This window comes from Anthonomus grandis, chromosome 3, assembly GCF_022605725.1.
Source record: "Anthonomus grandis grandis chromosome 3, icAntGran1.3, whole genome shotgun sequence".
Lineage (NCBI taxonomy): Eukaryota > Metazoa > Arthropoda > Insecta > Coleoptera > Curculionidae > Anthonomus > Anthonomus grandis.
Genome location: NC_065548.1, coordinates 11,664,593 through 11,691,227, shown reverse-complemented (window position 1 = coordinate 11,691,227; position 26,635 = coordinate 11,664,593). Strand labels below are relative to the sequence as shown.

At 31.2% G+C, this 26,635-nt stretch overlaps 1 protein-coding gene and 1 long non-coding RNA gene across 2 annotated transcripts; one reads left to right on the top strand and one right to left on the bottom strand.

The window, feature by feature from the left end:
- Window positions 1–316: 316 nt before the first annotated feature.
- Window positions 317–6,222, top strand: LOC126733707 (uncharacterized). The gene is made up of 3 exons (XR_007659833.1): window positions 317–481; window positions 5,180–5,327; window positions 5,984–6,222. It is a non-coding gene; the product is annotated as an uncharacterized LOC126733707 (long non-coding RNA).
- Window positions 6,223–6,273: 51 nt separating this feature from the next.
- On the bottom strand, window positions 6,274–26,582 carry LOC126733701 (CTP synthase). Its single transcript, XM_050437078.1, has 9 exons — window positions 26,296–26,582; window positions 22,379–22,549; window positions 22,100–22,317; window positions 20,428–20,592; window positions 19,987–20,366; window positions 19,753–19,927; window positions 15,843–16,080; window positions 10,941–11,159; window positions 6,274–6,815 (listed from the first exon to the last, which is right to left on the bottom strand). Exons 1-9 carry the CDS (start codon window positions 26,459–26,461, stop codon window positions 6,724–6,726), a joined length of 1,824 nt encoding a protein of 607 aa, XP_050293035.1. The 5' UTR covers window positions 26,462–26,582; the 3' UTR covers window positions 6,274–6,723.
- Between the last annotated feature and the right edge of the window lie 53 nt (window positions 26,583–26,635).

Genomic DNA, 26,635 nt, shown 5'->3' with positions numbered 1-26,635 from the left:
AATCCATATGTAATAAAAAAAAACGAAGATTCAATTTGTAATATTTAACTTTAGTAACCATTTCTTAACATAACAAAAAGCAACATTTTTACATTTCAGGACTGCAGTAAATCACTATGCTATTTCCAATAAATAATCCTCATACCAATTTTATTTATTTATATTTATTCAAATGTGTTCGCACATCCCGAATGAAGATGCTCCTCGGTTTTTCCCTGACTACAAAAGGCATAACCGGCACGTAAGGCACTCAGCTCACGTCCCGATTACCACCGGTGATGCGATGCATAAAGTTATTTTAAACGCCTCCTGTAATAGAATTGTCATTCAAGACCATAATTAAAGGCATAATTACATTGGAATGGCGCGATTTGATATAAAGAGGATGTCGTTTGAGATTTTTATAAATTTTTAATCGAACTTTTGTTGTGTAGAAGCGACGTTGGTCAAAATGTGTCAAGTGTTTAGAGCTATTTTGATGGTAAGGAGCTTTGGTATTTTTGATAAAAAATTGTAAGATACCATGTTAATATTGCTTTTCAAATTCTGCTATACGTTAATGCCAACTCTTTTTTAAAAGATGTTGTGGACGTTAAATTCAAATTCAAAGCATTTTTATTTATTTATCCTTAAAATACAGGTATGACTACATAATACTGAGCAAAAGATAACAAAGACTACCTCGTGCACTATTTTACTAGACTAGACTATTTTAGCACCGGAATCAAAAATGAAAATTACATGTTACACTATTGCCTAGATAATATCTACACGCAATTTAAAGTTTTTTTTTTCATAAAATTAATATTCATACGTAAAGAGATTAACTGGAATCCTTTCTTCAAATATATTATTTATCTTATATTCTTCTATGTACAGACTTATTTGAAAAGTGCATTACGTTGTCAGATTTATTTATTTTATTTGTTTTACAAAATAACAAATATAATATAGGATATATAAACAATAAAATTTAAAACACCGTGCTTCCCTTTAAATTATTTATCAAAGATAAAATTACAAAATAAATATATTCCAGTTTTCCAAAGTAGAAATAATACTGCGATAGGGATTTTGTAGTTGCTCTAGGACATACATAGTACATACTTGCAGACTACTAAAAACTTCAATAAATTCTATTAAAAAAATTAAAATAAGGCAAAACGTATATGTATAGGCCATATTAACTGACAAACCCGAGGAAACCCAAAAATTAATAATAATAATAATGTTTATTTTCAAATGCAATATAACAAAAGAAATACAAGTAAATTTAATAAACATCGGCAATAAATACATAATGCCCCCGGCCCTCAGGAGCTAGTACGCTGTGCGAGGACTTGCTGGTATTTTTTTTCGCCTTAATATAAACCTAAATTGCAAAACAAAACAAACAATCTAAACTATGAATCTATTGCAATTGCAATGCTATTTGCAACGCATAAAAATTAATTAAAACTCATAAAATTTTTATAACAGGATTACCAAACTAAAGACCTACTGTATTTTGTAGTCCTTTGAAAAACTGTTATTACCGTACTGCACCAAAGCAAGACACAGATCAAGATTAAAATTAAAGGACCATAATATAAGTGGACATGTTAATTTCTAATATTTACCAAACCATCAATAAGCTGTCTATTTTGAAGGATAATAAATTTTTTGATCCTACTTTTAACCAATCCCAATGAGTTGCTACCTAGAATAACACCTCTCATTTCTACTGGTAAAAAATTATAACATCTGGCAAGAACATAAGTAAAACAATGTTGCCCTATTGTCTTCCTAGCTCTAGTGGTTTGTGAAGAATTCTGTTGACGATTTCTTGTATTATACTGATGGGTAATTAATGACTTATATTTGTATAAATATGTTAAAATATTATAAAAAAATATTTGACGAATATCGAAAATTTTTGTTTCACTGTATAGTAGATCTGAGGAATATAGTCTAGGTTTTTTATAAATAATTTTAATGATACTCTTCTGAACGATTTCTAGGCATTTTAAAAATCCGTCTCTAGCCCCTCCCCATCCTAAAATTCCGTATTAAAGACGAGATTCTACCAACGCATAATAAATTATTTTTAAATGCGAAATGCTTAATATTCCAGCTAAAAACTTAAATCTTCCCAATAAAGATCTTAAGGTATTTGCAACGTTTTGTATATGAATATTCCACTTAAGTTGTTCATCTATGGTAATACCTAAATATTTTATGCTAGGTACTGCTGAAATATAAGTTATCTTATCGTTCAATTGAATATTTAACCTATCATAATTCGGAAGACCATCTCTGTATGATGAAAAACGCAGAAATTTAGTTTTATCATAATTTACACTCAATTTCCTGCTCGAAAACCAATTAAAAACATCCTTTAAAATCTCTTCTGAAATTCTTTTTACAATTTCCCAGTTTTTTTCGGTAAAAAATAAAACTGTATCATCCGCGAAGCTAATAATATTTGCTGAAAAATTTGTTTCCAATAAAGAGTTTAAGTAAATTATAAAAAACAAAGGTCCTAGTATAGTGCCCTGAGGTACACCGCACTTTACAATTCTTGTTTCGCTAAAAATATTTCCTATGGCAACCCTTTGGGTGCGACCAGATAAATAATTTGTAAATAATTTATGCGGTATTCCCCGTATTCCAATATTATCCAAGTCCTCCAACAGTTTATGGTGGTCAACTGTATCGAATGCCTTAGCCAGATCCAGGAAGACACATAGACAAGGATTAAAACCATCGAGAGATTTGTAGATTTTTTTAGTTAAATTGCCTATTGCGTCTTGGGTACTAATGCCCTCGCGAAAACCAAATTGTCTGTTTGATATCAAGTCGTATTTTTTAAGGTAGTTAGACAATCTAACTTTAATTAATCTTTCGTAAACTTTTGCTATACTATTTATTAAAGAAATAAGCCGATAATTATATGCTAGTTCCTTATCTTCTTTTTTAAAAATCGGTTTTATTACAGCTGTTTTCAATTCCGTCGGTATGTTAGGAAAACATAATTTTTTAAATTCTATGAAATTCCTACAAAAATTTACGGCCATAAAATTGAATTTACATATTTTTTTCTTGGACACCCTGTATTTCGTGATGATTTATGTATATACTGTCCAATGTTACAATTTCATTACTTATTTTTAAGAAAAAAATATTTTTAATTGATTACTAATCGATAAAATTCCTAAAAAAATTATTAACAAATATAAATATTATATGCAACTTACAGCGATTTTACAAAAGCCTTTGACAAAGTTCTTTTAGGCAAATTGAGTGCGTTTGGTTGCAAAAGTCACTAATTCACATAACTATCCGAAGTTTCTCAGGAGTCACACTGAGCACTTTGTATGAATGATAAAATTACAAAGTAAATTTATGCTGATTTTTTCATTGCTAAACACTATCATATATATTTAATAAGTTTTCAGTATTGCTTTTAACAATAACTATATTCCTAACTATAAAAAAAACAGAAAATAGAATTATCCTTTAAGCAAACATTTATTTTACTACAACTATGGAAGTGGATTTTGTAATTGCTCTAGGACATACATAGAAGATACTTGCTTAATACTTAAAACGTACTGAGGTTAAACCACGTAGTCTTCTATGCTATTATAAGGTCCTTGAAAGATGGTCATGCATTTTGATACTTTTACATATAAAATGGATATTTATACTAATATAAAGTGAGGAATGGGTATAAATTAATTGGGTCCAAGACAAATTTGAAAATGGTCTGTGCTGCTTGCACCATAGATGTAGCTAATGGATGGTTTTGTAACATACATTTTCTAAACTCAAGGAAAAATAGTCATATCACAGAATTAACTAGCTAAAGCAACTTGCGTTAGCTAGTTAAATCTGTGGTCATATGAAGGATTATATAAAATATGAACATTCCTAAAAAAAGTGTTACTCATTATGCAGAAAACTATTGATGGCAAAATATTGCTGCGAGGTAACAGATTGAAATTTATATCTTCGGATACATTTTTGTTTAAATCGCACACGTCCACATTCTGTGGGAGGACAGTCCTGGTGTACATTATAAAACTTTTAGTTTGTTTTTTGGGTTATCTCTTAGAGAAATTTGTCTCCTTCAGAAATATCATGGTTGCCCCTTTTCCAGAAAATCCATTAACCTGATAGAAAGTTTTGAAAATTGACGACGAACAAATCTTAAAACTTAACAAATTATCTATTTTTTAATAATAATAATCCGTTAAGCATAAAAATTAAGAGTAAATATGCATATAAAAAACAGCTATTAAAAAATACATTATACAACTAACAATAAAGAATATATAGTTTTTAGCAGCGCGTATTATATTATGAAAGAGATTTCTAAGTGAAGAGTAAGAAAAGACAAACCAAGAGTGCAATGATACTTAAAGACCAATTTAGTGACCAGATAAAAATGAGAAGTATACCTATACCTATACGTTGTTCATATCTGCCGACTTTTATTCAGATAGAGATTATTAAACAGGTTTCTTTTAAATATCTTGAGAAATAAAGAAAAGTCCGCTACATTTACAGCCGTGGTTGCATTAAAGATTGCAAGTAAAAGATCTTTTCATAATTTCTTTCTTATGCTTTGGAATAGTCATGGTGTTTCTGTATCTTAACTTATAGATATCGATGCGAAAACAAAGCCTATTATAAATATATTCGGGTAGTTTTTCTTGATTTGGAAATAAGAACAACTTTTTTTGTACTAAGTTTGGGTAGTTAACCAGTTAAATTTGGGTAGCGTGTGGGAGATTGGATTAGGACGAGCAATACCAAAAATTAACCTTAAACAGCTATTTTGGTCTTTCTGAACACTTTTTTGGTCAATATTATCCAAACAAGAGCTATACACACCCAAGCTTTTGCAAGTTGTCTTCGCCGGAATCCAAACATCCCAATCGTAATATTAGGACTATCATGAGGAATACTACTTACTCTGTCCCATATATCATAAAAACCTATTTTGAGAAAGTGTTCACTAGATTTAAGGAAAATATTACGCAAATCAGAATTTACATTATCACTAACACAAAATATACTTATTACTTTTATAGTCCTCGTAAGTATTTTTAGGTAAAAACGAAACGAGTAGACATTTAAAAAAGAAATATTAATATGAAGTGTGTTTAGCTATAACGAAAATTCTTTATTTTAGCTGGTAGTGATTGCTATGATGCTACTAGCTACAGCTATGGCAGCCCCATCTCCAGTGCCACGCCCGGCTCCACAATGGTTGGCCACACCATATGCTTACGCTTATCCATATTATTACAACAGTTATTATTATGCTGCACCTGCCTATGGTAAGATATTAGGAAAAATTATATAATTATAATAATACCTAGGTATTTATAAACTTAAAATTTAGCAGGTAAAATCGGCAATCAATATAGCTCTTAATTATGGTAACACATATTTCCTTCCAACAGTTATTATTACGCTGCACCTGCCTATGGTAAGATATTAGGAAAAATTATATAATTATAATAATACCTAGGTATTTATAAACTTAAAATTTAGCAGGTAAAATCGGCAATCAATATAGCTCTTAATTATGGTAACACATATTTCCTTCCTATAGCCTTATGAAGCCATCATCTTTTGCCAACCGGATCGTTATGATTTTTATTCAATAAATTGATTGTTCCTTATTTTCATGGGTAAAAAATAAAATTAGAGACCTCAGAGGTATTTTGACAAAATCTTCCCCCTGGGTATAATAAAAAATCTATTATAGCCTCCACTCAATTATTGTATTTAAAAAAAAAAATTGAAGTTACATGGAATTAAACACCAAAAGGTTTAAGTTCATAATTCTGTGAATAAGTCAATTTTATTCTTCTTTTTAATGAAAAGAATACTTCACAAAATAGGTAATCTAATTTAAAAATTGTCTTTTTTCGCACTCCTAGTAGATCAACATCCAATGTCGATTTAACATTATTTCAATTCATTCTAGGTTATGCAGTTTTAGGCTAGAAAAAAAACAAGCATAAGCTGCAGCATAATATGAAAGGCAAACGAATTCCCGTACGGACTAATCTGCAACTATTTATGTTAATTGCTGCCACTTTGTATAATTAGATCACGTAGTATTACATAAGTATTTTAATTATATAGTATTATGTTTATATAGATGAAAAAAAACTGTATTGTTTTTGCATAAATATTTTTTTATTAAACGATTTAATGAAGTTATTCTGGTACTTTTAATCACTATTGCATTTACGATGAAATGAAACAAGTTCCTTTTTATGGTAAACGTTTTATATTCCATTCGACATATATATCCATCAAACATTACAGTAAAACTTATTTGCTACCAACTTTACATAAAGTTTACTTTAAGATAAGTCCCATAATGTTTTTAAGCGGAAATATTAACAACTCTACGTTTAAACCTTCGGACTGGTAGCGCCCAAAGCTATTCTAACCTTATTTTTCTTTAACATTAATACTTTCACTATGGAAATAGTTTAACTCTTGACAATAGCTAATCATATTGCAAGGTGTTCCAGAAGACGAGATTCATAAAGAAACTATCCCCGAAGACGTCAAAATATACAAACTATAAAATGAGCGACTTCTGGGACACCTTGTGTGTGACTGAAAGCCGCGTAACAAATATTGGAGTTAAGACTTACCACTGTTAAATTAACTAGTAAGTTTTGAAATGAAAGAAAATGCTTAAAATCTGAACTATAACTGGCTTGAGCTGCTATAGGCGCTGCTGTCGTCGGTTTCTCCTTTGATGGTAAGATTGTTTACCGTCCAGGCTACAGCTTCCTCTTCTACAAATAAAAAGAGATTTGATTGGAGATATATGTAGGTTAATAGTCATTTTCCCGAATTGCAATTGTCCCGAACGTTTTTTTTTTCCCGAAATATCGTATTTCCGAATCACTGTTATCCTGAACAGAATTTTTCCTGAAGAAGCATTTTCCGGAAAAGAATATTACCCGACCTGTTCGATTACTTGGGAGGTCAACAGAAATAGGCACTTTTATTTTAATAAAAATCATTGGATAAAAGTACTGAGTAACCTAACCCAACTATAAATAATTCTTATTAGTGTATAAAAAAACTATTGCTCGAGAAAAAAGTATCAGGAAACTGATGGTTCAAGAAAATGGTTGTTCGGGAAAATGACAATTCGGGATAACGGACGGGAACGGTCTATAACAAACTGTATAGATCAATACAATGGTGGTCAAATAATAATGAAACTATACTATTTAAAAAAAAAATACGTTCATAGTCGTCGTCAAGGTCGTTTTCCAATAAAAACAAAACGAATAGACATTTAACAAAAATTTATTAATATGAAGCGTATTATGGTAAGCCGAAGTTAATAAAAATAAAATTAAACAAAAAGAATTTAAAAAAAAATTAAATATTAATAGGATCAAGATAAAAATACTCAATATTAAAAAAGTTCAAAACGTTTTTTTTCGTGATTTAACATAAATTAAGATACGATATAAGAAGATACGATAACGATAAGATAAGAAGTACCAGGTGTACAAGCTTAAATCCGCTGTCAGAAGAAAAACACCTTTATAAAAAGCGAAATTGAATTTATTCTAACTACTGTCCAGTGCTTTCAATAAATTTTTCCACCTTTTAGGAAAATTGGTATAAGAAAATATTCATACAGAGAATATAAAATGGATAAAGGATAATACTAAAAAAATGTATGGTTGGATTTCATATTTGACCAGCGCTGAACTAAAATATTGAAAAAAAATGTTTTTGTTGACTTTATTTCTAATCAAAAGAGGGAATAAATAAGTCATGCAATACTAAATAAAAAGCATTTTGTTATAAAATGGAATTATTAAATATGTCACTCGTAGGAAGTCGACCAGGATATATCCACCATCGGATAAAAGTGGAACCGTTGAATGGTGTAAATCTAGAAATTAAAGGTAAATTCTGAAGAAAACGTTTTTATATAGTAGTAAAAAAATCATTGACTGCAAATAAAAACTATATTAAAATAGACGAGAGCAAAAGTAATTTGCAAGGCCAAAAAAAACAGCTTTGCTGAAATTATTTGATAGTCCTTAAATACCAACTTTTTAGTTTTTAAAAAATTTCTGTATTTAATGGTCTGAAATTTTCTGCACTTTTTTTTCAAATTACGAGGGTGGTCCCAGAAGTACCGGGCCTGACCTAGAGATGTCGGTAGTAGTTTGAAAAATATCAGTGTATTAGAAAGTATACAATCTATAAAGCATATGTTTCAAGTTTGAACACGCCACGTTGTTTAGTATTTGTTAGGCAGCCATCAATAAAAATGGAGAAAATTGGTCATCGCTATGTGATACAATACTTTTATTTGAAAGGCCTCAGCCCAACCAATATAAAAGCTGAACTGGATTCTACTCTGGGTGAGTCTGCTCCTTCGTTAACAACAGTAAAATATTGAGTAGCAGAGTTTAAACGAGGCCGTACGAGCTGCCAAGACGAGCATCGCAGTGGTCGACCAAATGAGCGACGACTCCAGAAATTTTAAAGAAAATTCACAAAGCGGTACTGGAAGATCGTCGACTGAAAGTGCGCGAGCTAGCGGACATAGTAGGCATTTCAAAAAGTGCGGTACATTAACTGAAAATTTTGACATGAGAAAGAAGTGTGCAAGATGGGTGCCGCGTTTGCTCACACTCGAGCAAAAACAGTATCGTGAAGATGTTTCAATTGAGTGTTTAGCGAAATTTAATAGCAACAAAGCAGAATTTTTGCGTCGTTTCATAACCATGGATGAAACATGGATCCATCACTTCACACCTGAGACAAAAGAACAATCAAAACAATGGACTCAAAAGGGAGAACCTGCTCTAAAGAAGACGAAAACCGTTTTATCTGCAGGCAAGGTCATGGCGTCGGTTTTTTGGGATGCGCGAGGAATAATTTTCATTGACTATCTTGAAAAAGGTAAAACTATTAACGGCGAGTATTATGCGAACTTATTGCAACGTTTGAGCGAAGAAATCAAGCAAAAACGGCCGCATTTGGTTAAGAAGAAGGTGTTGTTTCATCAAGACAATGCACCAGCTCATAAAACCGTTATTGCAATGGCCTAAATTAACGAATTAGAGAATAGAGAGAATTGCTACCTCATGCACCCTATTTGCCAGATTTAGCCCCCTCAGATTATTTTCTGTTTCCAAACTTAAAAAACTGGCTCAGTGGTCAAAGATTTTCCAACGATGAAGAAGTGATGTCTGCAGTTAATGGCTATTTCGAGGCGCAAGACAGTTCTTATTATAAGAAGGGTATCGAACTTATAAAACATCGCTGGGAAAAGTGTATAGAGCTGAAAGGAGATTATGTTGAAAAATAAATAATTTTTTTTCCAAAATTCTCGTGTTTTCTTTCTTGGGTCGGGTACTTCTGGGACCACCCTCGTATTACAAGCAGAAGATAATAAAATGTATTTAAAAACTAAATTTATCTTATATTAAAATAGTGTAATGATCTAGTACGCTTCTGGTGGTGGCCAAACTCTTTTTTAGTTTTTTTTTGCACCTGTGTGCTGCTTCTGAATTATTCAATTCAGAATAATAATCATAAAAAATATACATTCTTTGCTTATTTCACTCGCTTAATATAGTGATATAGCAGTGATGATAGACATACACGTAAATCGACGAAAGTGACAGGCAATTTCTAAAAATATTCGTTACATTTTTAAAATCTGATATCACGAATTCGATAGAGAGATCTTAAGAAATTTCGCAATGTAATTATAGATATTGAAATTGAAATTTATTTTTCATGCAATGAAAAAAATCTTGAAATCCTGAAAAATAGTAAATTTTCTTCAAATGTATTACAAATTTTCGAAATGGATGCTGTAATTGAGCACAAAATAATAATATCTTAAAGTGCTAGTGGTCAATATTTGTGAAATGCAATAAAAAATTATTATGGTAATAAAAGTGTCAATTCTCTATAAAATATTTGAAAAAAAAAATTGACAATTCTATCAGAATCAGTGACAAAAAAATCAGATTTCATTTAATTCGATTACCTATTGTTTTGTCTAAATATTGAAATAACCCCAAAACTATCAATTAAGGGTGAAAATTGAATTTTTTAAAGCAAAGACCATGGAAAAGAGTTTGTAAATTGAATTTTATATGAAATTTTATGAAAAAAGTGATTTTTCTATTAAACTTTTAAAACCTAATATGCACCTTATACTATTAATAAATTTCTTTATAGTAAGGAAAAAAATAAGCAAAAAAGTGTAAAATAAAAAGTAGTTAAAGTAGTCATTTTCTATTTTTATTACACTAATGACGATACTGCAGTATATTTTATAAATCAATAACCTGATAATGCATTTTTTCTACTTATAGTGGAACATTATCTCGAGAAGATAAATCATAAACATAAATCATCACATTTTCAAGTTATGGTTTGTATATCAATCAATAGTTATTTTGTTTAGACTCCCTGTGTAAAATATTTGTTTTTTTTTTAGCGTAGACCTTGAAACCTTTGGTTTTTTTGTTTATTAAATACCAAATACACGGAGTTATACGTAGAATTCTAAATTGTCTTCGAATACGAGACCTCTTAAAAATTAACTATTGTAGCAACATGCTTTTTGAAAACACTCTGTATACCTCAAATTACTTTTAAAATATAGATAATATAAAACCCAGTACAAAAATATGTTTAATAAAAAAATATTTACTTTAACCTTAATAGAACAAGAAGACAATAGAAACGATGTGACAACAACGTTGCTCGTTCCGAACATCTGTGAATCCCACGCAATGAATACAATAATCTAAATGAATTCAATTAATTGACGAAATTGCTTAACAAGCAGAGATAAAATATATCCGCGATAAACGGTGTGTCGCGGTGAATTGCATTTAATACTTAATTCAAAGTCTTACCTGAATCATAGTAATCGCTCTGAGGCTCCCTGGGGCTAAGTTTACAACCCCTGGCGAGGTAGCCCTTTAGTCTGTCTTTAGCGGCCAAAATCAGTCCCATAAATGGCGGAGAAGGAATCACTGGTCTGGAAAGGTACTCGGGATGATATTGTACCGCTACGAAGTAAGGATGATCCTCTAGTTCGAGAATTTCCATACGTTTTTCCTCAACGTCCACACCTAAGAAAGGAATAAGGTGAGTTCTAAGAGATAGGATTCTAAATTATTTAAATAAAGTGCTTTCTCAATCAAACCAGTTTGATTGTGAAAGGGCGTGTCAACTGAGAATGCTTTGGCCAGGCCAGTTATAATACTTTATTCTATGTTATATAAAGGAGATAAAATACTCCTACAAGAGGTGTTTCTAGATCTGGCAAAGGCATTTGACACTGTTGATCGCAAAATTCTTTAAAATGGCTTAAAAGAATTTTGCATTCTCACCACACGCGACTAAAACGCGGCAAAAGTAAAAACCATACTGGCTCAACGATGTTTTTTGTAAATATATTCTGTCAAATATCCATAAACATCCAAAAACTAACAAATTCAAGAAATAATCATGCAAATGTTTTTAATCGCCTTTAAAGCAGTCTCCTTCCTGGGCACTACACTTCAATTTATTTGATCTCTCAAACAACCACAATTATAAATTGTAATTATATATCAAGGCGCTAACATAAACAGAAAATTAATAAAAAACAAAATTAAAGACAAATATGTATGCATAACAAACTTAAGAGTAAATATTATAACACAACTACCACATTTAGAAATATTATTGATGTGAGAAAAAGTAAGACTTTTTTTAATTTCCTTGATATTATTGCCAGCAAACAGGTCGAAGTTACATACTTGCATGACGAAGTTACACTGCTCCATAATTTTTTCAGCATTCGTAAATTTATTTTCGGAATTAATATTTTAATATAATTTATTAACTGTAGCCCTTTGTATTTCAAGTTATGAATAATAGAGCATACAAAAAGCACACTTTTTAATGATCTTTGGCTTTCCAAAGACGCAAGATTAAAATCTTTAAGCATGCTTCTGTGTGAAATCATATATGGATAAATTTTATGCTTTTTCATGTAAAAGTATTTAAGAAATCTTTTGTATACCTTTTCTATTAGATTTATGTTAGTTTCTGCTTGTGGTGACCATCCAACAGAAGGATATTCAAGATGGGGTCTTACAAGAGTATTATACAATTGTATAATGTCCCTAAAGCATTTGGGTTCCTTATAACACAGCCAAGTATTTGATAAGCTTTATTTTAAACACCTAGGTCCTTGCAATTAGATTTTCGGACAAATTCTTTATAAGCAATATTAGAGGAGGCATAAATTTAGTTTGTCACAGAACAATTATCAATATTCAAATACAATTTACTTTTATCAAACTAACGAGAAACCAAGCCAACCATTCCAACATCATTAATCATCCATACACTTATTATAGGCCGCGGCTCTGATCGACTTCAGCTGCCTTTTGAATTGCCTTTAGTGGATTCAATCGACCCAAAAAGTTGTGTGTGTGAAGTAGTTTGAGTTTTGGTAACCACAAAAAACTCACACAGAATCATATTTGCTGAATACGATGCTTGTGCAATCTTATTGGTTACGTTTTTGGTCAAAAACTTGTTAATAATGGTAGCTCTTTTGAAACAAGCCTTACGCATCTCATCTCCAAAATAATGATCAGAATTGTAACAACTGATTCGTGTGAAATATTCAGCTCCTGTTAAGCTGTTCTCTATTAAGTGATAGTGATGATTTTCAAACACCAACTTCTTGAATTTAAAGATGTTTTCTCAGATGACAGCCACTTTTGAATTATTTGTACCATTCACTTATGTTTTCGATAAAACTGACTAGCAGAACTTAAATAATATATTCAACGATTCCGCCCAAAAAAATTCCCCTGAAAACACAAAATTTAATGAAAACTCGTTGCTCGACTAAATTATCCATTATAAAAATGGAAAAAAGCACTTAAAAAGTCTTCATAGGCTTCAAAAAATAAGCGAAAAAAAAAAAGAATTTAGTTATTCAAAAATTGCCTATTTTCTATATTAAATATATCTCTAAATGATTCAAAATTCAAAAATCTAATTTGAAAGAATATTAAAAATAACTCCCAATTTCTTTATCTGATATATTTAACTGAACTTGCAGTCGACGTTTCTGAGAACTGAAATGCATCTATATATACGCTAATTATTAGATAAAGCTTCAACCGGGCATTATTATGTGTTACAATGCTACTAACTTATTATTAACACGTTGACTGCCGCCATTAAAAAAAAAAAATTATTTAAAAGTTTGTACTTTTTGGATTTATTTTCATGGTGACACATTGGTCTCACGAGGCCTGGAAATAATTCAAAGGTTTAGGTGGCCGCATGAATCCAATGTGTCACCACGGTCGGTTATGTCCGTATCCTCACCGCACGCCAACAAGGAACGTGACATGCAGTAGCCCAAACAATATTGAGTGGAATATTGTAATCAAAAGATATGCGTAAAACGTGTTTGGTCCGCTATACTGGCCTTTAGAAGCGTGCGACGGATCGTTAGGAAATCCAATAATTCAGTTCAATTTAGTATTTGTAGTGGATAGCGGTTTTTGTTTCACGTGTAGTAACTAGTAATGTCGTACGAAGAAGAGCAAAAGCGCCTAGATGCCTTATGCCAGGAAACGTTGTCAGATGAAGAAGATGATGCCTTTCAAAATTATGCATCTTCCGACGAATATCAACTATCAAGTTCCTCTGAGGAATCAGATGATAGTGAAATGGATTCGCCTCCCAGAAAAATAAAGCGCCAAACGAAAGAAATACAAGTTGATTCCCCTCGTGGGACCACGACAACACAAGTTGAACCCTGTACATCTCGTGAGGGTACAAGCACACAAATTGACTCAATTAGTGAGGTAATAGAAAATGTTATACGATCATTGCCTCCAATTGACTCCGATGAAGAAGAAAATGATTCACCTGGAAGTGGCCAAATTACGGATATAAATTGGGTACCAGCGACTGGTCAGTTTTTGAAACCAATCAAGTTTACAGAAAATCACTCGGGATTTGTTCCAGACATGTACGATAACTATGAAAAGACGCCGTATGAATTTAGTTTTTATTTGTATTATGTTACGCAATATTTTGTAGGTAACTGAAACTAATTTGTATGCTTCCCAGTCTCAACAAAAAAATGCTTATCCAAAGGCACGTGTGCATACATGAAAACCAACAAATCACGAAGAAATTGAAAAGTTTCTTGGTGTAGTGATGTGGATGAGTTTGTGTCCATTTCCAATACAACAGTCCTACTGGAGGAAGAAGAAAATCTACAAAAACCTTTTGCCAGAAATAATTTCAAGGAATAGGTTTCAACTTCTTCTGAAAATGCTACATTTTAGCAACAATGAGGTTATAACCGAAGATAGGTTGCGAAAGCTAACTCCCTTACTAAAAGAAATCCGTGAAATTTTCCAGGCGAGTCATTGTGCCCTCCGAATATGTCTGCATCGATGAAACCCTTGTGCCATTCCGAGGGCGATTGTCTTTTTTACAATATATTAGCAACAAAAAACACAAGTTTGGTATCAAACTTTTTAAACTATGCCTTACAAACTACGTCACACGAAAGAAGTTACAGGTAGGAGAAACCGTGGCTGAAGAATGTAGACAAGGAGTGATAATTCAAAAGTGGAGAGATCGGCGAGATGTACTTGCACTGAGCACTAGACACGGAAGTGAAATGGTGGACGTCAAAAGAAGAGGAAAAGATGTGAAGAAGCCTAAAATTATTGTGGAGTATAATAAATATAAAGCGTACATTGATATCTCCGACCAGATGAAATCCTACAACTGCAGCCTAAGAAAGAGTCTGAAATGGTATAGAAAGCTAGCTATTGAAATTTTAACTGGTACAGCATTAGTAAATGCGTTTGTTTCTTACCAAGAAATTACCCAAAATAAAATGTCAATAACCACGTTTAGAGAAGAAGTTGTCGAAGGTTTGTTAAAATTAGATTCGCAAAACCCAACACTAGAACGTAATGAAGGTAATAAAGGTCGATGTGTAGTTTGCTACAGTAAAATGACCCAAGAGCTTGGAAGAAAAGTCGCTGCTTCAAAAACTCCACAAAGTTGCTTCAGATGTACGTCATGCGAGAAATTTTACTGCCTAGATTGTTTTTTTGAAGTTCATTAAGTTAAAAAATCCACTTAATTTTTTTTTATGTAATACATTTTTTTCATAAAAAATATTACCTCTCATTTTTTTAAAATATTTTGTATTTCTCAGACCCCATGCATTTAAATGCGCTTTGTGAAGCCAGCCGGGCACCACGCGGCAAAAATTACACATTGATAGTATGAGACCACTGTGGCTTCACGCGGCCACATACTCCCAAAGCTTTATGAAGCCATATTGGTCTCATACGGCAGTCAACGTGTTAAAAAGATTAAGCAAGAATTTTAAACGAGAACTTTCGGGAATAACCAAGATTATTAAGGTCAAAACTGAAATCCCGGTTACAAAATATAGAAAAGAAATGAAATCATTGTGTAAGAAACCATCAAAAGCTGTCTAAAACTTAATTATTAATAAAAAAAACTTGAATTTGTTTTCCTGGCTCTTGACTTACTTAAGATCTACCTTAGCAACATGTTTCTGGATTTAAACCAATTTCTTTAACTATAATAATTGTAAACTGTATTTTCTAGGTTTCGTTTGTATGTGATTTCTTTGTCGTTTTTTATATTTTGTTCATCTCTTTTTGAAGATAAATAAACCTATTTTATAGCCTAAGTTAAAGATATTTGTAACTATTCAAACTGAGCATTTTTCCACTTACCAACAAATTTCATGCCGTGTTTTTCGAGCTCTTCAATGTATTCGGGGTTCACTTCGTAACGGTGCCTGTGGCGCTCCTCGATTTTGTCCTTGTTTCCATACAGTTTTCGCATTTTACAATATTTAGCGGACGATTTGAATACGGTGGTTCTTTTGCCCAATCGCATGGTGCCACCCATGTTGCCCTGGTTATGTTCTGGCATGTCGATTACTAGGGGATACTTGGTCTCTTCATTTACCTTCAAGAAAAAAAGGTTATAGTTATCCATAATGATGCCAGAATATTGTGTGTTATCCAACTTTAACAAATGCATTAAATATTTCGAAGAGGACTAAGTTCTTAAAAATAAATTGCTTTAAATACCTCTGGTTTGATTAATCTGAATGAAATATTTGGAGCATTTAGATGCATTATTAATATAGAAATTATTACTTGATTTTTTCATCAGGAATTAGTGTTACTCGCCAAATCAGTTTATCAATACCTCGCCCTGAAGTTTATTCAGGATTAATATAAAAAATTGATGAATCTATTTGGTTTGCATTACCACCGTCTATAGATTACAACAAGTCAGACCACTCGAGCGGCCCTGAAATCGATTGCCCCACCCCCCGGTTCCTCACCTCGCCTTGCATCGGCTGGGTAGAACCCAGGTTTAGTTTTCGCAAGTACGTTAACTTGTGTGTATCCGTTTCGCGAGAGAGTTTTTGCTTGTAGCGTTTTAGACAATAATTTGGTTACATACTACTTGTATTAATATAATTACCCAATAATAAAGTAGTATGTATTTCATCCCTATATGTTAAATATTTTGTTCTGTATTTTGTGTTTTACATAAAAGCATTACAATCTTAAAAAATAGTTTATTATTTATTTTCTCCCCCTGGATTAATGTTACTGGAATAGTTTTACCCGATTTTACAACCTATTATCCCAAACCAACACACCCCACTTCTTTTTGTCGGCCACCAACGTCGGCGTTTAAGACTCGGTAAATTTTGATATTTTAACATATTTTATATATATTTACTATATCCACAAATGAATACAAAGTATATAATTTACAAAACTACTTATTTAGCGCTTATTATGATAATTGTTTGTTATTCTTTTGCGCTTTTGTATTTTTAAAACGACCTAATTCAAAAATTAAAATAACCCATAACGTATTAAAATTATTTTATTTTTTTAGTGCGTTTAAATGTGTTTTTTAATTGTTTATTTATTTTAACTTTAGATTTATTTTTTGAATATTCATCTCTAAAATTTCAACAAATATTAAGTAAAAACTTGTATTTTTTGATAAGACTCCTAAAAATGTAGCGAATTTAAACAATTCAACAAGTAAGGTTTTTTTCAAATTCACTTTTTATATATTATATTTGACTTAAAAGGCAGCCATTTTGAATCCGCCATATTAAACGCTTCCAATTTATTTAAAAGTTCAAATTCATTGAACTGATCAAAACTTCTAGATACACCAATTTTAGAAAAGGGAAACTCAAAAACATTTTAAAAACTGTCCTTGTTATCGAAACCCAAGCACCTACAAAATTTGCAAACAATCTGAAAAGTAGAAGTTATAGTTTAAATAGAATTCTTAGATTTGTTATATACATATATACAAACATTGCTACATAAAGGCAAAGAAGTGAAGCTAATATAAAAAATGTGTAAAAACGTTAATAATTAAGAAACACTGTCATATAAACACATTCTATTCCAGTCCTATAAAAAAAGTTCTTAATTTATGACTTAAAATACTTCTTATGAATACTCCTCGTATAAAAATAATCAGCGCGCCTCAGAATTTGCTTTCATCGATATTTACGATAAACCCTGGTAAACGCTCGTACGCAGCAAACAGCGGGATTCAAGGTCAATTTTGCTTTAACACGGGCGGTATAGGAAGTGGTCTGACTTGTAATCTATAGACGGTGGCATTACATTTAAGAATATTTAACTTGTAAAATTTACTTTCTTTCATTTTTTAAAAGCTATCTTAAAATTTAAGTCTATGATTTAGATTGTAGTATGTTATGCTTAGAATCCGATTTAGCACCAAATGTTAATGAAATATATTTCATTATTTTTGGTTACAAAAAGAATGATATTTAGATTACGCAATAGAGCAACAATATGCTGTTGTCTCAAAATAATTCTGCTGCGTTCTGGACTTTTTCCCATAGGTCTTCCCGAGTTTTGACTGTGTCTTAATAAACAACTGATTTCATGTATCCCCATATGGCAAAGTCAACGGGGTTAAAATCAGGGATTGAAGGTGGCCAAGGCATTTGGCTCCTACAACTGATCCAGCAGTTACGATATTCGTGATCGAGATATTCCCTTACAGATCTGGATAAGTGAGCAGAGGCACCATACTGCATGAAGATCATGCGTCTCCATTATTGCAATGGGAGATCTTCCAAAAGCTCAATCAGCTTATTTCGTAAAAAATTTAGAGTTCGCCTTGTAAATTCGGTGGTAACACTGTTGGTCTGACAGTACACCAAGCATTAATTTGGAATTCATGCTGGAAGTGACGTTTTGATTTCAATATCACAAGCATGTTTATTTCGGAAATTGAAAAATCCTCTTCTAGTAATCGGATTTTCAGCAATACGAACTAAAATGAACTAGAAGGACGAAAAGAACCGCTTTCTTTAAGTCTGTAATATAGGTTTTTGAAAGTTTTTAATTAGGATAACTTCTATTTGGAAACATATCCACATATCGCAGACGCGCTTTTCGGGTTTCTCGTGATTATCGACTTTCATAAGAAATTTTTGCTTAGAAAACTTTTTAAGGACTCTTAATGGTTTTAATCAAGCACCGAAATTTTTACAGAAATAATATTTGATGTCACCATAATGCGGTTCCTACATTAATTCGTTTCACCAAAGCCTAGTATAAAAATAAATTGCAAGATTTACGTGTATCCAAAAGTCACGGTTTCGATAATGCAGGATGTAGCGCTTTCTTTTTATTTGGCTTAGTTTCGATTAGCACTGCTTAGCTCTGTATGACTTTTTAAATAATTTAGCCCTCAATAAATGAAAAACTGAGTTTCCCTAGCAAATAATGCAAATCGTAAATAACAAAAATATTTTATTCAAGCCTCATTAATAATTAAAGATTCAATTATCTCGAAAACAGTCGCTCTAGTCGACTCGACAAAAGTATACTTTTTTACAATAATATTAATTGAAAAGCTAAAATCTTCATTAAAAACTCTCTCAATAAAATAGTTGTATACTATTTTATTACCTCGGAGTATCGCTGACAGCCTCCTTTAGATTGTACAGAAAAATTACCATTGAATTCAAATTTCTCGCTCCCAAAAACATAATGAAAATAAAATTCAAACTTTAACACCCTGTATATTGGTGTATAAGTTTTCGGACTAGAAGAATTTGGTCAAATCGTATCCTGTATATTGTTGTGGGAGCATTTATTTCATTAACAAGCTTGAAAGAATTGATTACATTTTTTTGAAACACACAAGGGATGCTAAAGTATAGAAACTGAATCTACTGTAGTAGATTTAGAATACGAAAAAGAGGTCAACAATATTAAAAAGTAACTTTTTTAATAACTTACTTCTGTGCAATAATATCTCATTCATATTCAATGTTCATCAAAGAAATAATATGAATAATAATAACAAATTCTTTCGAGTTCTCTTTCGAGAACTCAAGTGAGAAGCAACTTTTTTAATAATAGTAACTTAGGAAACTACCCATGATAAGACTGCTAGGAATCTAGTAGTACTTGTCTGGCTTACACTGTTCCTGTTACTAAACAGCAATAAAAATCATTTTAGAATTCACTCATTATTAGTAAGCCAATCAAATCATGTAAAAAAAATAGCAAAATAATCGTGTTAAACAAAAAAGACAAAAATATTTACCTCAGTCGAATTGGCACCCTCAAGCCCCAACTTGCTCCTGGCAAATTCAATCACGGCCGCCTGGAAACCCAAGCAGATTCCCAAAAAGGGTTTTTCATTCATACGGCACCACTTGACCGCCTCGATTTTGCCTTCGACGCCCCTTTTACCAAAACCACCTGGCACCACAACACAACTGAAAAACATCATCTCATTTTAAACCTCAATTTAGCATATTTAATCCTAAAATCTTACTCGCTCAAACACAATTCCCTCCACGAAGTATGATACGAAGCGGGATCGTCTGTGAGCATCGTATTTTCCAAATTCGAGGCCTCTATGAATTTTATGTTAACTTTGTAGCCGATTTTATTGCCGGCATGATGTAAAGCTTTCGTTATCGATGTGTAAGAATCTTCTAATCGCGTGTATTTTCCGACTATGGCTACCGTAACGTCATATTTCAAATGTCTGATTCGGTCACCTAACCCGATCCAATCCGTCATATATTTTCTGAATGGGGGCAAAGGGGTGAGCCCCAGATCTAATCTGCCACTTAAGTATTCGGCCATTCCGTGGTTTTCCATGAAAACTGGTACTTCATAAACGGAGTTTAAGTCGGGAACACTAATAATCTGACGATAAACAAATAAATATTAAATTATTTGACGGGTTGAATTAGTTTGAATTAGTTACCTGTTGTGGAGCTACATGACAAAAATTGGATATTTTTGCTTTTACATTATCTTCAATGGGCCTTTCCGATCTGCAAACGATTATATCGGGTGAAAGACCCAGACCACGTAGCTCTCTGACTGACGATTGAGTGGGTTTTGTTTTTGATTCTCCGGTTGTTCTTGGCTGTAAATATATTTTTTTTATACTAAAAGTACATTTGTAAATATGCTATTTTATACATAAAGTTACGTAACTGTAACGTTTGCATTGAAAGTTGAAAGTTCCATAAGTTAATATTTTGAAGGATGATATTACTACAATGTACATAAAAGGAAAATTAGATGGAAAGATTGCAAAGCTTGAAACCAAACATTAACAATGATAGAACTTTAGTTAAGAAATAGTGTGACTGAATTTATGGGAAGCAGATCTAATCTTTCAAGGTTTTTGGAAAGAACATTAAAAGCCTTATTAATTATAAATCCTTGTCTCAAATTCTAGGCTTAAGATTGGAATTTCAGAAGTGCCAAGAGGTACATAAATAATAATATGGATTTAACTAAAAAACTGAAATTTCCCTTTTGGTTTTTATTTAGGTTGATTTTTATAGATAGACAAGATTTAGGATAACTTCTTAGAACTTTTATGCATTGCTTTTTTTTATTTCAAGTTTCAGCTTTCTGGGACATCAACTTTTTGTTTCCAATATGAAAATGTATTTGTTTATAACTAATTAATGTATTTAGTTTAAATACAAAATTGAATAGTATAATAATAAAAAATTAAGCAGTAACCTAAAGAAGAATAATTTATGTCAAAACGTCAAATTTAAAAATGATGAAATACCTCATTAAATATCTAAATATGCTCTACAAATTTATCTAGGATATTCTCTATCTATAAAAGTCTGTAAAAACCAAAATTGCAATTTCAGAATATCTTTCTTAAGTATTGGATTTTTAGAATTCAATTCAGAATTCCACCTTCAATGAAATAAAATAAGAAATTAAATAAAATGATACAAGATGTTCTTTGTAGTCATTTTAATTAATGCTAGTTTATTTTTGATAGTTGTTAGTTTCTTGTGTTGTTCAATATGTTTAGCATAAATGTTTGTAATATACTTCAAATTTTATTCTTCTTTCAATGCTTTTACTTTCATATAACTCAAACAAAAAAAAAGTACTTTTATCATCTTTGTGTTGTATTGTTGTCTTTTTTTAAATAATTTTAAAGAAAGATTGAAAAATAACAATTTCTTTATTTGGAAATGCCATATTCCCTAGGCAATTCAGAATTTTCGTCTTCCAATTGCAGAAAGTAACTTGATTAATTTGCTGTTCAAATAAATCTTTAATTATCTACCATTGAGGATCTTCTCGATAACATAGAACAAAAAATTGAGAAAAGAAGTAAAAGGACTTAAGAGACTTATAAGGATTTCAATAGAGTATTTGTGAAAATTCTGTTGGCAAAAATTTGTTTATATTGTATTATAATTTACCATTAGTTTAACTTTCAATTTTTTTAACATTGACTTATTTAAGCAAGATTAGTTATCTTTGATAATGAGGCACTTTGTATTGTATTTAAGTACACAAAAATATTGACAGAGAATCTACATTTTTTATTGTTTCCTTTCTAAATATTTTCCACTGACAAAAAAATCATTTCCACCAAAAAGTTTTACCTGTGGCACTAATGATACATGGGCAACACAAAAGTTCTCCCTTTTCACCCTAAACTGAAACTGTCTGAAAGCCTCCACAAAGGCCATACTTTCAATATCTCCAACAATACCTCCCAATTCAATAATACAAACTTCGGGGATTCTGCCGCTTTCTGATACTGGTTTCTGGGCCACTCTTTCCACCCATTCTTGAATGGCATCTGTGATATGAGGTACCACTAATAAACAAGAAAATTAATTATTAATAAAATTCTTTGAAGTAGCGGTTTATCTTTGTACCTTGAACAGTTTTTCCCAAATAGTCCCCATGACGTTCTTTGAGTATGACAGACTGATATATTTTGCCAGTGGTAATGTTGTTTTCTTTGTGCAATGTTACATTTAAAAATCTTTCATAGTTGCCCAGGTCAAGATCTACCTCACCTCCATCATCCAAAACATATACTTCTCCTAAAATATATATTATTCCTTTAATTATATTATATAACCATGAAATTTTAAACATAAGCTATGTAATTTTATTTATATAAAAAATCAAATCAACAACCATTTGTCTCACATAGTTTTGGTACCAGAAGTACATACAGTAACCTCCTGAGTATACCAAAGACTGCCTAAAAATATTATGAAAATTAAAAAATATTCATTTTATTAGATCATCTATAAGTTTATTGTAAGTAATTTACATTCATTTGGTTTTCTTAATAATGGTTTGATATGTTTAAGCACCTAGGTGCATATCCAACTTCTGTACATATTTCCAGTTTTTTTAAGCTACTAAGTTTTTTACACTATACTATGTGAAAGTATTTTTGCATCTACAAGAATCACCAAGAAAAAAGTTAATTTCAAGTCAAAGCAAACTATTATTTACTTCAATTACAACTTTGCAGTATTAGCACAGTAATAAAGATACCAAGAAGAATCTAATTGAACAGGCCAAAACAATGATGTTTTTAACCTATTAAAATAAAATAAACACAATTAATGAACATTGGAAAATAGCTCCAAACAAAGCAATCACTTTAAAAATTATTCAATTTCCAGTGGTTTATCCAAAAATTCTTGTAATGTGTAAGGAAAGAGAAATTGATATGTTCTTTATTTATTAAGATTATTATATAATTTAATAGAATTACAAAACGATATTATTATGTTTTATTTAAGCAATGTTAAGGTAAAACTATTAAGGACCTTGTCCCAGTGTTATAAGAATGTGAATATGAGTGTTATAAAAAATTTTCTTCATTTGCCTAAGGCTCATGCGACAATTCCCATAAAGATTTTTTTAGGCACTAGTACGTAAAAAGTGAAACTTTATAAACCCTGGGATGTGTAAAGTGAAAACTTTACGCACAGTAGTTAAAAAAAGATTTTAACATGTTGACTGCCGGACGTATATCAGAACTTGTGTCAGGTGCGCCGGGAGTGTTTTATTAATTTTGTTTTCTAATAAGTAGATTTTAGATCCAAATATAGTAGCAAGATACACTTTTTTTGTATTTGACCTTGTTTAGAAGCATGTATAATATGTATACACGCGGCGCAGTATTATTTTTTATCAATCTGCGCCGTGTGTGTAAATACTATACACAACCTCTAAAATTTATACATATGCCTGTCCAGGTAAACCACCAATATGTGTTGAATGTTTTTTTGTAATTCATAAAGCCAAATTAAAGTAATAAAGGGGTTTTCCATATTTTTATCAATTATGCCATTTTTTCCACAATGTTTTAAATATTTGGTGTATTTTTTCCATTAGTTTAGAAGTAATTTTTAATTATCACCTTCTATTTTTTTTTAATAAAACATTTTCCAATTTACTTTATGTTACATTTCCTGACCTAAAATGCGGTATTTTCTTACTAAAAAACAAAGAAAATCCTATCCAACTTAGACCTGCATTATTGGGCACTTTTTTGCAATGCAAAATTTAAAACAGCTATATTTTCAAAAAATAGAAAAATATTTTCACGCCAATCACATTATATGTTAGTCCTACGCCGGACAAATACACATGGCGCCAGTGACACACACACTGTGTATAATATATATACACATGACAGTCACAGTGGCGAAGCGTACGAGTAGATAAGGTAGACACTGTCTATCCAAAATTATCCAGTTATTTCTCATTAATTATTACGTAATTATTTCATGTAATTGTTGAATTTAAATTTTAAACAAATAACACAGAATGTAGTCGCTCTCCTTACAATTATTATATAGTATCTAAACGGCTATAATGTCTATATATTATAGAAATAATATCTATCTATCTAACGCGCTATATAATATCTAAGGCGCCTGACGCACCAATTAAAATAAAAATGCAGGGCTGACACCCAATTAATGTATACAAGCCCCAGGAAGACACATTGATATTTGTCTTCCGAAATTTAGAGCATCTAATCGAACCATATACACATCAAGCAGGTGACAGAGGTCCAGCCGCATCAGTATTCAGCCTATTACATATGCAAAATTTACTCGCGGGAAAGACATTTGAGCTTTTTTCTATCGAAGTTGACCAGCTATTTTATTATGCTCTTGAGGGTTATTGTTTATGGATATGCTTGATCTGGTCGGCCACAATACATCTTCAGTTTTGTTTTTTGATGAATCTGCATTTGGCATTTGGTGCGGGCGCGTGCTATTGTAATTTAATAATTAGTATTTTTATTTTTGGGTGTATAGAAAAGATTTTTTTAGTGGATATTTTAGGGGTTATTTATGAACGACTGTTTGATATTGGCAATTGTATTTTAGTGTTTCTATTTGTCTTTAATTAATTTTAAAATAATGGATATTATGGATTTATAAGTTATATGGTTATACCCATGTTGTGTTTTTTTTGGAAGTAATATTTATTTTTATCTATCTATTTTTTTATGCTAGTAGTAATTATTTTTTCTTTTTTATATCACTACATATTTTTCTCTTTGAGTTAATATTTCATGCGCTTTCATTCTCTATTTCATAAAAGTGAATAATATTGAATACACATTTTTTTCTAATTAACAATTTTTATTGTTTGTCTACCTGAAAGAAAAGTTCACGCTTCGCCACTGGGCAGTCAACGTGTTAAAATTATTTGCTGTTATTGAACTAAAATTCTCTTTATTTTTTAGCTTTACTTCATTTATTATTTTCCAAATCTCTTTTGATTTTCCATCGGCAGTAATAATTTTTTTGTCACATATTTTTGTTGTTCTTTTAGCATCACTGTTTTAAACTGATTTCTAAGGTTTTTAATAAGATACTTACAATCCACATGTCGATTACTATTCGAAAATTGAATTAAAAAAAATGTTGTCTTTGACAATCTTTAGATTTATTTTTTATATTTTAAGATAGACTTTTTCTTCCAGTTAAAGCTTAGCATTTCTTTTATAAATTTATTTATGGATATAAGAGACATTTATCTAATTTTAATTATGTTTGTGCCATTACTTTTATAATTAGTGTGTTTCAATTCAAACAGGGTGGCTAAGGATTATACCTTTATGATCTGAGAGAAGTTCATCAATGAAAGAAAATTTACATTCCCTTGTTATATTTGTAAGACACTTATCAATACATGACATAGAGCTTGCCATAACATAGGCTGGTTAATAGTGTTTAGAAATCATAGAGTGGTATTTTTATTTTTTTCCTAATGATTTTAAAATTCCCGAATATATAAAATGCTTTAGGTCCTTTGCATAAGAATGGTCAGACTTCATTAAATAGTGATATTACCACTGGGTGATCAATATATACACACTAGTAACATTAATATTCTTAATTTCAATACCACATATTTCAAAATTGGTATCTTCTGAGAGTACATCAATACAATGCATTTTAGAAAAGTTTTAATATCTTTTTTCTAAAATTATATGAGAAAAGCCTAAGAACCAAAAGAATTCAAATGTACAACAACTAACAATATATAGGATGGTCACAGTAATGTTAAGTTTTAAAATTCAGTGTATTGGTAACAATACAATAGATTGTAATGACAGTTTGCACTACAATAATGTTTCAACAAAACTAAGTGCCTGGTCCATAATTCATCTTATAGAATGCAGTTCCACATACTCAAAACATGTTACAATTGAGGTTATGCACCCATTTTTGCCACATATTTTTTGTAACTTATTTAACATGAAAAACAGTATTTTAAGGCACAAAACCCTAAGTTTTCTTACCATGTTCATAAGGGCTAAAAGTACCAGCGTCCAAATTGATATAAGGGTCAATTTTGATCATGGTTACCTCAATGCCGCAGCATTTTAAAATCGCCCCGAAAGAGCTGGAAATGACTCCTTTGCCTACACCGCTTATCACACCTCCGGTAACGAGTATGTACTTCATTTTGGCACTAAAATTCCGGCAAATTAAAGGGAAAATTTTGGTTGTTTTTCTAATTTTCTTCGAGCCCTTATGTTTTGGAGAAGTACCACATGTGCGGCAAACTTTAATTAAAATGGCGCTAAGAGCTATTTTTGTTGTGGCGTAGTAATATTTTGTCGTTAGGCAACCCGACAA